Below are 12,735 nucleotides of genomic sequence, written 5' to 3' on the forward strand. Positions count from 1 at the left end.
GATTTTGTGTAAATAGATATTTATTGTAAATTGATAATATTAGTTGTTTGTGTCCTGGACTTTGTGCAGTACAAACTCTGTGCAGTCTCTTTGTTACCTGGTACTGACCCTGAATACCTCTATGACCAGGGCTAATAATTCCCAGACAAAAAAAGAAAAATCTGCTCCCCCATCCACAACCCCCTCCCAGTTTTCTTTTGACAAATATGTCATCACTGGCACTGAGTACGTCTATGACCAGGGCTAAAAATTCTGCCCCCCCCCCCCCTCCCCCCCCCCCCCCCAAAAAAAAAAAAAATTTTACTGCCCCCTCCACCCCACAATTTTCTGTTGTGAAACATGTCTTCTTTTTAGTTTTACATTTACTAGTTTGATTTTGCCTTTTTTCTTAGAGACAGCACACCAGACAAACATACTTTTATATATATTGTAGTACACAGTTTACAAAGAGCACAAAGAGATTTAATTGCACCAATGTTAAGAAGACGCCGGAAAATGTTGTGGTCGTTTATTCATCCTTGTGCACCACTGCATGTAAGTTTGTTACTCAAGTTTACACATTCAGTGAATGCACAACACTACCATATCAATGAAATAAGGCATTAAAAAAATGCTCTGTTGGTATATTGTTATGTTTTTGTTTTAGAAGCAGTTAAAATTATATGTGTCAGGATATGATGTGAAAGATATAGCCTTGCTCTATTTGCAGCATTTAGTTTTGTGTGTCGCTTGCTTTTGAATGATTGTTACCAGGAAAGTATGATCAGATACCAGGGTCAAGCCATTCAAATTACTGGATTAAAAAAAAAACCCACCTCATTACATCCACCTCCAGTCTATATATCCAAAATTTCTTTGGATCCTTTCAGCATCATTTTCAGTTAGCGGTTATACAACTGGCAAATCCTGTTTCATTCAGTTGCGGTTTTTAGACAACATGACATACCATTTCCCAGCCTTGTTGGTATTGAAAAAAGAAAACTGGAGACAGCTTACCTGAGCTTTGGATATGGTAGTTGCATGTAAATGTCAAAATAAGCTTGCTGAAGATTTGAGGAAATAACATGATTTATAGTCCTTCATTTGTCTACTTGCCCAGGGTTTGGTGTTTGTGGGAGTATTCATTTAGCTGATGGCTCCATTGTTATGAAGTATCCATGCCAGAAAGTTATAAAAGACTGGAAGTTCTGCAAATGCAACCATGAGATCAGTTTAAACATAGAACAGTGACTGATGTAGTATACACCAGTAGTTTTGTTGTTGTTTTGGGGTGGGGGGTTGTTTGTTTGTTTTTTTAATTTATACTTCCAGAAAAAAACAAAAACATTAATCTGTATTCATGTTTTTTTGTACAGTGATTTAATCAGGTCACCACTGCTACTGTACGAATTGGAAGCATGGGCAAATTCATTTTACAGATTGGGCCACATTGATGTTTGCACTTTGGTAGATACTCACGCTGGGAGCTTCATTCAGAATCCTACATCAAGAATAATGAAATACTTTGAAAAAGCCTTGTCATGTCTTTGCAGATTCACCTGAAATGGGACTATCTTGTTTTCCTTTTCAGCTGAATTTGCCACCTACCTCAACTTCTGTCGTTCCTTACGGTTTGATGACAAGCCAGATTACTCCTACTTACGACAGTTGTTCAGGAATCTCTTCCACCGCCAAGGGTTCACATACGACTATGTCTTTGACTGGAATATGTTGAAATTTGTAAGTCAGTGTTTTGCTCTTCTCAAAAGTGTTTGTCATCTGTTCTGTTTTCTGGTGGACTTCTGTTTTAAATCCAAATCTGATTTGAACAGTTTGTCTGAAATTGTTCTGAATTTGTTGAAAGAAGATATTATGTGGAGTGATGATCAACAGTCGTGTTATTTTATTGTGTATGTGGCAGTCTAATAATGCTTTTCTCTTTCATAGTACTTGTAATGTTTGTTTATGTGTGTCAAGTGTTTATGCAGTGGAGTCTTTTAAATTCTTTTCTGTTTCTGATATCCCATTCATCAGATCTTTTTCTTTTCCTTTTTTCCTATTAAATGCATACAAGTCCCATCAGGTTTCCACATTCAGTTATTGCCTTTTTCTCCACAGTTAAAAATCCCATGTCCATTATCAGGTTCGTTTCACCACAGGTCAGGAAATGATCATCCACACACAAAAAGGACAGGCTGCATTGACTGCTGACTTGAAGTTGTACACTATATGTCTTGTCAATAGTTGGAGCTTCAACTGATGTATGTATATTTTTGTGCTTGCATATGAATGGGAATGTGGTGCAGGGTGGACGTGGGACAGAGGAGCTGGAGCGAGACCGTAAAATGCACAGTTCCACAGCACGGGGAGTGCAGGGGATGGCCATTCCAGGAGGCAGAACGCGTCCTGAGCAGATGGGCCTGCAAGGAGTACCCACGCCTGCCGACTACAACAGTAAGTAGCTATGTTTTACAGCTTCTGTGGAGTGTGTAGTTTGTGTTTCATTCAAGTCACATCAGTGTGCAGGTGTGGTGTGGATGGTAGATGTGTGTGTTTGTGTGTGTGGGTACAGGTGTCCGTTACTGTCATTGTTGTCTCTGTGCTCTTATCATCTTTTATTAACACTCCTTCTGCATTTACATGTTCACAATGCTTGAACGCAGACTGGCCTAAATCTTCATTGGGAAGCTGAAGCTTTAGCTGCTGAAATCAACCTCAGCCACTTTTTGCTAATTGTGTGCAGCAGTAGTCAAGTGAAGGAAGGGTGGGGGGCGGAGTGCTTTCTCATAACAGCTATCAGCCAAAAAAGATGCATATTCATCAAAATGCTCAGGGGGTTCTCAAAATATAGATGGTTAATCTGGGAAAGTTATCAGTGAGGTTCCCTTGTTTGGGGAGCTGCTGTGAAAGAATGATGTATTAATTGTGTGCCAGTGTTGAAACTACAGATCTTGCATGTGTTTCTGTTTGCCCTACGCAGACTACCTATCTGAGAAACACTAAGTAAGTACCAGGCCATATGTTTTATTCAAGCACAAATTTCATTACCATGAGCTTGACGGTGTAACTGATCCCTGATTCAACATGCTGAAAAAAAAACCCGAGATATTCTTTGAAACATTGCTTAATTAACATGTCATATTTTGTATCTATACGGTCTGAGATATACTTGCCATATATTCTAGTCTGCTGTTTTAAATGTAAACTATTGAAATGACTAGGACTAATCAATTGATTACATTTTACTTAGCGATGACCATGTAAGAGAATGAGAAATACTGGTCTTGAGGGGAAAATGGGGGATGGACATCAGTCATTGGAGGGATCTTAGGTACTGTTGCTGGTGATAAATTTGTAATACTGTTTCCTTTGATGTTAAAGAAAATCATCTTGGAAATGTAGGCCTAGCTGTTTAGTTGTGGAAGTGCCATGGTTTTCTTTACATATGAAATAGAGCAAGATAATCCTTTACTATTCAGTAATTTGCATCAAATTTATCTCTTTTCTGTCTTGTTTTATCTCATTGTTAAAAAAAAAGAAGAAAATATACATTAAAAAAAAAAAAGAAAAAGATTTGTGTCCTTTTGTTTGGCTGGTATTGATGTGACGTGTCAGCTTTTTCATGTTCACAAGTAAAACCTGCTGTGAAACACTTATAATATGAAAGCAAAATGTACCATAGAAAATGGACACTATTTCATCCTGATTAGTTAATTGGCATTGTTGCTGTCTCCAGTCTTTCACATTCACAGCAGGTCTTGCTGCCTTTTTTACAGTCAGTGCTTCATCATATTTGTGGATATAGCTTTTGTATTTTTATCCTCCCCCTTTTTTTCTTCAGGTGTTTTTTTTTTTTTTTTTTTTTCCTCACTGTTTTGCAGTTTTTACTTATAGTACCAGTTCTTTTGTACACATTGTTACAGATAATATGCAAGTGCTTGATTACCTGGTAGCCCATATTTACTGTGTCTTAACAGAGTGACAGATACAAATTTTGTATTTTGAGTGTAATCTAATTTTGTAGGATAAACTTCTGCTTCTTTGTTGCAATTAGTTTGTTAAAGGAAATAAATCATGACCTGCCAAGATTCTTCAAGTTGCTGTGTCTCACTTTGAGTGTGTTAATAATACCCTGAATCAACAAAAGTTCAGAGACCGACATTAATACATTTTAATGAGATCTAAGTTTATGGAAGCATGCTATGAATGTGAGCTGTGAACATACTGCCTAATCTCATCTGTTTGAAATCTAATTTGCAAATGTATTTGAAGCCTCAAGTTAAAGACCTGTTTTGCTAACCAGTCCAGTAGTGGCTAGGTCCTCAGTATTTTCAGATTGCTTTCATTCTGTACTGGTGTGTGGGGCTGAAGAATCATTCTGTGGGCAGGGTTCAATTTGATTCATGCAAAGTTGGTCAGTGTTAGCATTCTGATTTTTAATTACACATACGTATTTCAGGAAGAAAATTTCCTTTTGGCCATCGTTTGTGTTTAAAGTTGGTATTATGTTCTAGCAGCTTTCACTGGTGGTAAAAATAAGTGCCCTTGTAACAAAAATCATGTTGTCATGGTCTTATTCAAGATGCCATGTCAAAATAGAACTGAAATTATTTCTGACAAAATATGAATAACAGGGAACACTGAATTTACAGTTACTCTCTACTGTAGTCTGATTTCAGCTAAAAACAATATATCAGCATTGTGTGAATGTATCAGAATTTTGCCGTGGATTATTTGATGTCAAAATCAATGGAATCATTGTGTGAAATAAAAAGTGAATATATATATACTGATGTTTTACTTGTTTATGTGTTATGTGAAAAGGGGATCGGAGGTTGGGAATGATGTCGCATGTGTCAAAAAATCGGATACATTTGACAACACTGACAGTTTTGTGTTTCCTGCCCCACTCATTAGACTACAGACATCACTCTTGTAAAAGAGAAAAAGTAAACTGGGGGTAAGGAGGAAAAGAACTCGTCCAGGTGCCATTGTGACCAAACCCCCTTTTCATCTTGATAAGATCATTAAACCTCCAGGTAGATATCCTAATCAGTTGGTCAGTGAATCAGAGGTCAGCACTATTGGAAGTTGGAGAAAATACAGAAGTAAAATGCAGATTGTGATGATGACATGGATTTTACTGCAGTCCAGTCTTTTGATTTAGAGATATTTATCTGTACCAGCTGTTAACAACATGATTATGTACTTTCTGACAGGGTGTTCGTTGCTGCCATAAGTTGTGATTTCTTTGCAGCTTTCAGTGTAAATCATTCATTTTTCCCTTTCAATTTTATACATATTTGATTTGATAGCACTTTGTTTTAAAAATTTAACTTCTGTAATCTGTTTGTTTGTGTGTGTATATGTTTTTTTGTTTTTTTTATAACTATAGATGTTCTGTGTTTGTTGTTGTCAGTATATTAGACTTTTTGTCATTCATTATCATACCTTTTTCATTAATGCCTTAATCAGTGAAAGTCCCAAAAAACAAGCAGTATTTCATTCATCATAATGCCATTATTGTATGTGGATTCACCTCAGCTTAGTTCATGAACATTCAGTTCTTATGTATGTATGCACAGCTATGCATCTTGTGGTATGTTTAATTCAGTTTGAAAAGTTTTCTACCTCTTTTATGTAAATGAGAAAAGCTTTTTTTGTGGAAAGCTTGTTACGTATAGTTGTTATATTGTAGTGCAGAAAAGAAGGGGGAATTCAGCCACCGTAATAAGGGGAAATAGGTCACAGATACATTTATTTTTCCTGTCTGTATTCTTGTGTGGTATGATCCACAAACAACAATAAAGATGCCCCAGTGGCTTTATATAAGTAGCATGTTAATAAATCCAAGAAAATCAATTGAAACTTCAGGCCAAAAATAACAACAACAAAAAACACACAAAGAAATGGCTTCAGATCCTTGATCATCATGTGACGATGTGTATATGCATGAAAGTCAAATACACACATGAAAAATCCTGTTATCCATGTCAGCGTTTGGTGGCTTACGGAAACAAGAACACATCCAGCATGCACACCCCTAAAAACAGAGTATGGCTGCTTACATGTTCGGGTAAACCGATTATACATGTAAGAACTCACTCATACATGTTCATGAGTGAACATGGGAGTTGCAGCCCACAAATGTGGAAGAAGAAAATTCATTATGTTTTTTCCTTCATGGCACTGACAGGGTTTCATTGTCAAGCATCATACTTTCACAGGGTCAAGAGTGCATATACTGATATAGGTGATCACATTTGTTTCTTGAGACTGTGAGGAGGAACAGGGTAGCTTATCCTGTGCTGTCATCGCATTTGATGCAAGAAAAGAGAGAGCATGTGCTTTACCCACATTTTTAATATTTTTTAAGTACTTTGTATGTACATGTTCAATCGTATCCCCATGTACTCCATAAAGCACAGTTACTTCAAGTAACGATGGGCTAGAGCTTTTCAACATTCACAAATGGGGTGGGATTATTTATTATGCATGTCACATGCAGTACTGATTTTTGCTATTGTAAAAATACAGAATACAATTACTAAAGAATGAATCAGAACCTGTTTGGGTTTTGAAAAGCCGAAATGGGAACATGTGCTGGACATGTTTATGACCTCAGCTGCTAATGTGTCAGATGTTTGTTTTTCTGCTCAGATTGCAGACATTCGTTTTCATGAGGAAAAAGCAATTTTATGACCATTTATTCTCTCACACACACACACACACACACACACACACACACACACACACACACACACACACACACACACAACGCTACATCAAATTTCTCCACTCATTCCACACCTGGTTTAATATAACCTTGCTTTTTAATTCTGTCATTTGGCTATCAACTGGATCTTTTCCACACTTAATGATTTCAGGATTCTTTGCTTTACAGTATACTGTGTATGAGCACTGCTGCCCTATTATTAATTTTTCTTTTAAAAAAATATTGAAGTTATGCATGAGGAATAGTATTTTTCTTTCTTGAACTTTGAAGTGTTTTCATTATACCATGGCTAGTGGAGAAAATAAAAATTTTTGCAACAAAGCAGAATTTGGATCATGCTCTTTTGCCTGCAGTTTGAATTTACATTTGGTAGTTGAAATGTACCAAGATAGGGAGGTGTGTTGTGGATGGTTCATAGTGCTTTTTTTGTTATAAACAGGAAAAGAAAAAAACATAAGGGGGTGTGTGTGTGTGGGGGGGGGGGGGGGGGGGGGGCATGGATTCAAGGCATGAATTAGGTTTAGTATTCAAACATTGGATCCTCTAGATTTCAGCTGAAGAGACAGGAATGACTATATTTCTATCGCGGGTGACAATATACTTTTTGAGTCTGCATCTCATTAACTGGTGGTTTTTTGTTGCATGCATAGTACTTTAGCAGTGATTTTCAGCATTCTGCATTATTTGCAGGCATCTTGAATACTGTCACTGTTTGCACCTGCTCTAGTAGGTGTTTTTACCCTGTATCACCTATAAATGTATTTCATGGTTGTCCATGGATGTCACAGAATTTCTTTGTTATTTGTTTATTGCTTTGTATAATGATAATATTGATCAGTCTACATGTTCTCTCACTGCATAGATTTTAGCTGGATGAATTGGATTGAGTATCATCAGGGAGAAGAATAGTCTTTCTTCTTGTTTCATCAACTGCCTGCATTTATTCTCATGTTTCACTCTCACGCTTTCTCTCTCTCTCTCTCTCTCTCTCTCTCTCTCTCTCTCTCTCTCTCTCTCTCTCTCTGTCATACTCTCACATATATACATGCACAAAATGTGTACCTATTTCATTTTGCTGAAATAGAAGCTAACTTAGCCCACATCATTTCCTCAGAACATGAAATAAGAAATGTGGCGACAACACTGCCCTGCCTTTACCTCTCCCAGCCCCATCTTTGCCCTCTCCTCTTTCCATGTCTCTTTTTTAAAATTGCATTTCTTTGCCACCGATATGAATTATATTTGTGTGTGTGTGTTTTGTTTTGTTTTTTGTTACGTTGTGTGCATCCCGCAGACACACAATAAATACTTTTATTCTTTTTTTTTCTTTTTCTTTTTCAGAAATTTTTATTCATTCAATTTTTGTTTATATTGCACAAATCTTAATATAACTAAACAGTACGAATACAATACATTACATTAACTTAATGCATAGCAGGAAAAGAAAGTGTAACAAGACAGACGTATACAGAAGAACATAGGGCATACATGGTGCATATTTTACATAATTTTTTTGGTCACTGTTCTAAATATGCACTTTGTTACAAACGAAAAACAAAAACACAAACAAACAACAAAAAAAAATTAAAAATTTAAAAAAAAGAAACAAACGTGATCACAAATAAATAAATAAATAAGTAAATAAAGAAATTTGGGGGAAAAGAGACAAAACTTGGGGCACTTTCTCGGTGTGCACAGGTAGGAAATTTCTTCATATGAGTGTCCATACTGCACTTTTTCATCATCTAAATAGGCAGTGTAATACACTCGAGGTATGAATTTGTACCGCCACAAGACAAAGGACACAAAAATATCAACAATAAATAACAGAATAAAATAACATTGGGGAAACAGAAAGTCAGTTTCCTTTAACTAATGTATTGTAAAACTAGTTTGACAAAGTTCATTGTTCTGTCAGGTTCATGTATGGCAGCCATTTTATAACAAATTCATGCTTTTGCATGTTTAGTAGGTGTGCATGTTTTTCAATTTTATATCTAGTCGTTAAATGTCAAGAACATTTGGATATGTGGTCTAAGTTTGTTTATTCTGCAACTATATATAAAGAATTTCCCAAGTAGTAGGATAAGATCTATCATAAATATGTCATCAGTTCTGCTGTTCTCTTCTGTTCCAAATAATATGACCTTATTATTCAAATTTAGGTCAGCTCAATTTTGACGATTTTCTATGATGATACTTTGTAATTCTGTTCAGTGTGTTTTATCTAATTCCTTGATTTTTTTTTTTTTTTTTTTTTCCTAGTTACTGTATTTCTGTTCTCCAGTTTGGAGCTCCTCAGATTAGTCAAAAATATTTTTTGTTTACATTCAAGATGTCCATATTGTAATCCAAGCATGTGAAAACTTTTTTTTAAATCCAGGTTGAGTTTAGAAAGATGCAGCCACCTGAAATACTGTGTGAAAGCTTTAATTTAATTGAAGAATGTGTAATTTTGTCTGGCTCTGGCAGTGGTGAGCATTCAGTGCTGCAGTTAACATCCATTGAGCTGTCCAGTAGACTTTCCATTACACATGACCCTCCAGGCATGGATCACTCAGGGCTTGGCATTAACTTTTTTCCCCACTTGCCCAGTGCAAGTCACTGGAAAATTCACTTGCCCAGACAGATTTTGCACTTGCCCACAGTGCATTCATAAACTTACATATATCATATATGTGCACGTGCACACACCCACACCCACAGAGAAAGAAGCAGTCAAACCCTCTTCTTTAACTGATGTTTGTTTTATTGTGTCTCACAAAAAATGAATGTTGTTTTGAAGAGCTAAAACACGTTTTCTCTCTCACTTGATAAAATACTGCCCTTCGCATGTTTTCGCAGTTGACTGTCAGCCATGGAGATTCTTTCAGCCATTTCTGCTGAAAACTGCATTCTCACTCCTCTTTGTAGACAGTCTTCTGCTGTTTGCAATATTCAGTTTTGGGTTTTAGTCACGAAGATCGATTTTCTCATTGAAGTTTTTTTGTTGTTGTTTTTAAAGTGGAACAACACTAGAGTCTGTTGCAATGTGATTTTGAGTTATGTGATGTGTGGTGGGCAGAAGACGAACTATGCTTTAAGAAAAACTGCCAGTGATTCTCTAAAAATTGCAACCAGTGGCAAATCATCTTTTAGAGCTGCATATCTCTCTTTTTCCGGTAATCACTTGTCAAAGTCCAACTCAGTACATCATCTGCTTCACGAAGAGAATCTGACAATCAGTATTGGGAGTGTGATGGATATTTTTGAAAACACTTGCTAGTTTTGAAAAAATATAACTTGCCCTGTTGGACAAGTTCGCTAAGGACATTACCTGCCTGCCACAATGGTCTACTTGCCCCGGGCAGTCGGTCAACCGCTATGTTGAGCCCTGATCACTGCTCATGGTGGTCTTGGATAAACACCTGTGGAAAATATTTAGGCCAGTTGGTTTGTGAGGGAAAATACAGGTACTGATCTTTGACTGGCCCCTGCTGTGATAAATGTTTGGGGACCAGCCTATGGCTGGCCTTATTGGTCATTTTGATGGCCAGCCTGCAGTGTCTGTCATCAGACAGTGCACAGTGGGTATACACGGAAGTTGAGTATTTAGACTCCAGTTTGTTGGACACAAGATATAGGTAGCAGCAGAGCTTTGTCTCAGCAGCCCAGCCTCATGCTGCTTTTTTTTTTTTTTTCTTCAGGCATGAGGCCCCAGCCGTATGAGACTTTTAAACTATTCCCTCACGTTCCATCTCATATAGCAAGCAAGTTCATGTCCTGGCAGATTAAAGAGCATCTCCAAACCTTGACAGTACTGCAGTGAGTTAAAGACTCCAGCAGTTCATGGTTCTTCCTTTTTGGAGGATTTCCTCCTACAGGAAGTCACCAGTTTACCCAAAAGGGCTTCCAGCATGGACAAGTTTCTGGTCTTGGATTATCTCTACAAAGAAGAATAGAGCATCTGGTTTCACTTCATTTTTAGGTGTTCTACATGACCATCTTCCTCCTGGTTTCAGCCACCAACAGAGGCAGGACTGAAATCCACTGCTTTCCTCAGGGATAGCCAGGCCACACTGTGCTTTCTGGCGGAATTCCAGGCCAAGAACTGGGGACCCCTTTCTTCCGTAATTACTATAGTAAAGCCTCTGTTGAACATCTTGGACAGTGTGGATGAAGACAGGAGGCAATGCCCTTCAACTTGTTCAAGGCTTGTATTTTGAGAGGGAAGTACACTCATGAGACACCTGTGGGCTTCTTTGAGTAGTGACTATAAAATTAAAAAGGACATTTCTGCAGGCCCATTTACCCAATGGATTCTCTGACTGCTGTAAAATATGCCAGCAAGATGGAGAGATACTTGCAGTCTTAATTATCTGGCCAATGAGATGGGAGCCTTTGTCACATACAGTGCACAGTCCCTATTTGACCCAACCTATCTCCCACCATTCTCGGTTCATTCAGATGAAAGCAAATTGTTCACATATTATATTGAAGGTTATTTTTTGTTTTCAGCTTCCTTGCGATGATGATTGATAATAATTGCAGACTTGCGTGCTTGACCATAGTGTGCTAATTCTGCCTCACTTAATACTTATACTCCTCCTATATGTGCTTTACTTGGCTGCTTTGAACAGACAAAAATATGAATAAATCCTTCTGCATGTTTTCCTAATAAAACAACGGTTCCAGTCAGTTATTATGTTATTTTTTGTTAGTGTGTGGTTCCCTGTGAGGGGTTTGAGAGTGCACATGAAACATATCCTGATTTCATGGAATTGAGCCACTGAATGTGCAGGTCAAAAGTTTGCAGGGTTTGTCTTTTGCAACTTTTTTTCGCATCATTTTTACAGCATTAATGCAGGCTTGCCATCGAAAGCTGTGTACCATAAAGAAAATGATATAAAGCAAGTATAATGCTGTGCTGTGCCTTGTGTTTGCATGTCAGCGGTATGTGTTCATAGGTATGTGTGTGTGTGTGTGTTCCCCATTGTTAATGAACACATTTTTAAAGGACTATTTTGAGAGGATCTAAAGATATTTTGGTGCTTTGTTTGTTCTGTTTAACTCAAATTAGTTGTGAGTTTAAAAAAGAAAGAAACAAACAAAAAGTACTTGCTGACTGCTTAGTTCTAATGGAGATTAATGGTTGCTTTAACTTGCATAGAACCAGGAAGTCACCTGTACCTTATTTCTGCACAGTGCACAGCTGGGAAAACAGCAGTGGTAGTGGCATTGTTTATTGGCTCTGGTAGCAAGTCCTGTGGTCATGGGCACATTTTTTCCTCTTTTTTTTTCTTCCTTTTTTTTCCATTGAGTGTTGGACTATTGCACCCAAGCTGTTCTGGTGTAGAGAAGTGCTTTTTCCACTTATGTCCTTCAGGTACATGCTGCATGCTTTTGGTTCCCTGGGTCCGTTTCTTATTCTAATTCTTGTATTCTGCATGCTGTGCTTCAGTCTTTGGTGAATGCTTTCCCTTATATTTTATTTTATCTCTATATATATATCTGGAATGCGGCCTCTGTCAGTATTGTACTTTGAGGCTAACCTTCTGGTTTCATTCATTCAAGGTCTGGTTTTCTCTTGTGATCATGTCATTGATCATGAAGTTCATTGGTTCATGACGTTCATTGGTTCACACAGTCCATCGGTTCATGAAGTCCATTGCTCATTCTTGTTCATCTGTGGCAAGAGCCATCAAGTGACAGCCCTAGTGGACTGTTGCATTCATTTTACTCTGATCCTCTTGCTTTTTGAGTTTCTTTGTGTTCTGTTTTTCTTACTTTCTCAGATGTGAGGGGGTCAGGTCGGCCCAAGGACAGACTGCCAGTGCGGTTGTCTTTGGCCACCAAAGGCTCGGAGTCGCAAGAAGGGGTGACAGATAGTCGTGCCAGTGAGCGATTGCCGACCCCTTCCACGGGGGGGCGTCTGAGTTTCAAAGGCTCCAATCTGCCTGTGCTCGTCAGGGACAGCATTGAAGGCTCCAAAGTGCGGCGTGTAGTGGCAGAGGGTGGCCGACCTCAGAAGCAGAAACCTT

The 12,735-nt window shown here is 37.9% G+C and overlaps 1 protein-coding gene across 2 annotated transcripts in view; it reads left to right on the plus strand.

The window, feature by feature from the left end:
• Window positions 1-12,735, plus strand: part of LOC143292744 (casein kinase I-like) — a 32,253-nt gene that overhangs the window by 7,610 nt on the left and 11,908 nt on the right. The window contains exons 7-9 of one of the 2 annotated variants that reach the window (XM_076603284.1): window positions 1,571-1,719; window positions 2,286-2,433; window positions 12,490-12,693. In XM_076603284.1, the coding sequence (XP_076459399.1) occupies window positions 1,571-1,719; window positions 2,286-2,433; window positions 12,490-12,693 (501 nt within the window). The remainder of the gene's footprint in view (window positions 1-1,570; window positions 1,720-2,285; window positions 2,434-12,489; window positions 12,694-12,735) is intronic. The other variant, XM_076603282.1, reaches the window with a different exon arrangement.

The sequence above is a fragment of the Babylonia areolata genome, chromosome 18 (assembly GCF_041734735.1).
Source record: "Babylonia areolata isolate BAREFJ2019XMU chromosome 18, ASM4173473v1, whole genome shotgun sequence".
Lineage (NCBI taxonomy): Eukaryota > Metazoa > Mollusca > Gastropoda > Neogastropoda > Buccinidae > Babylonia > Babylonia areolata.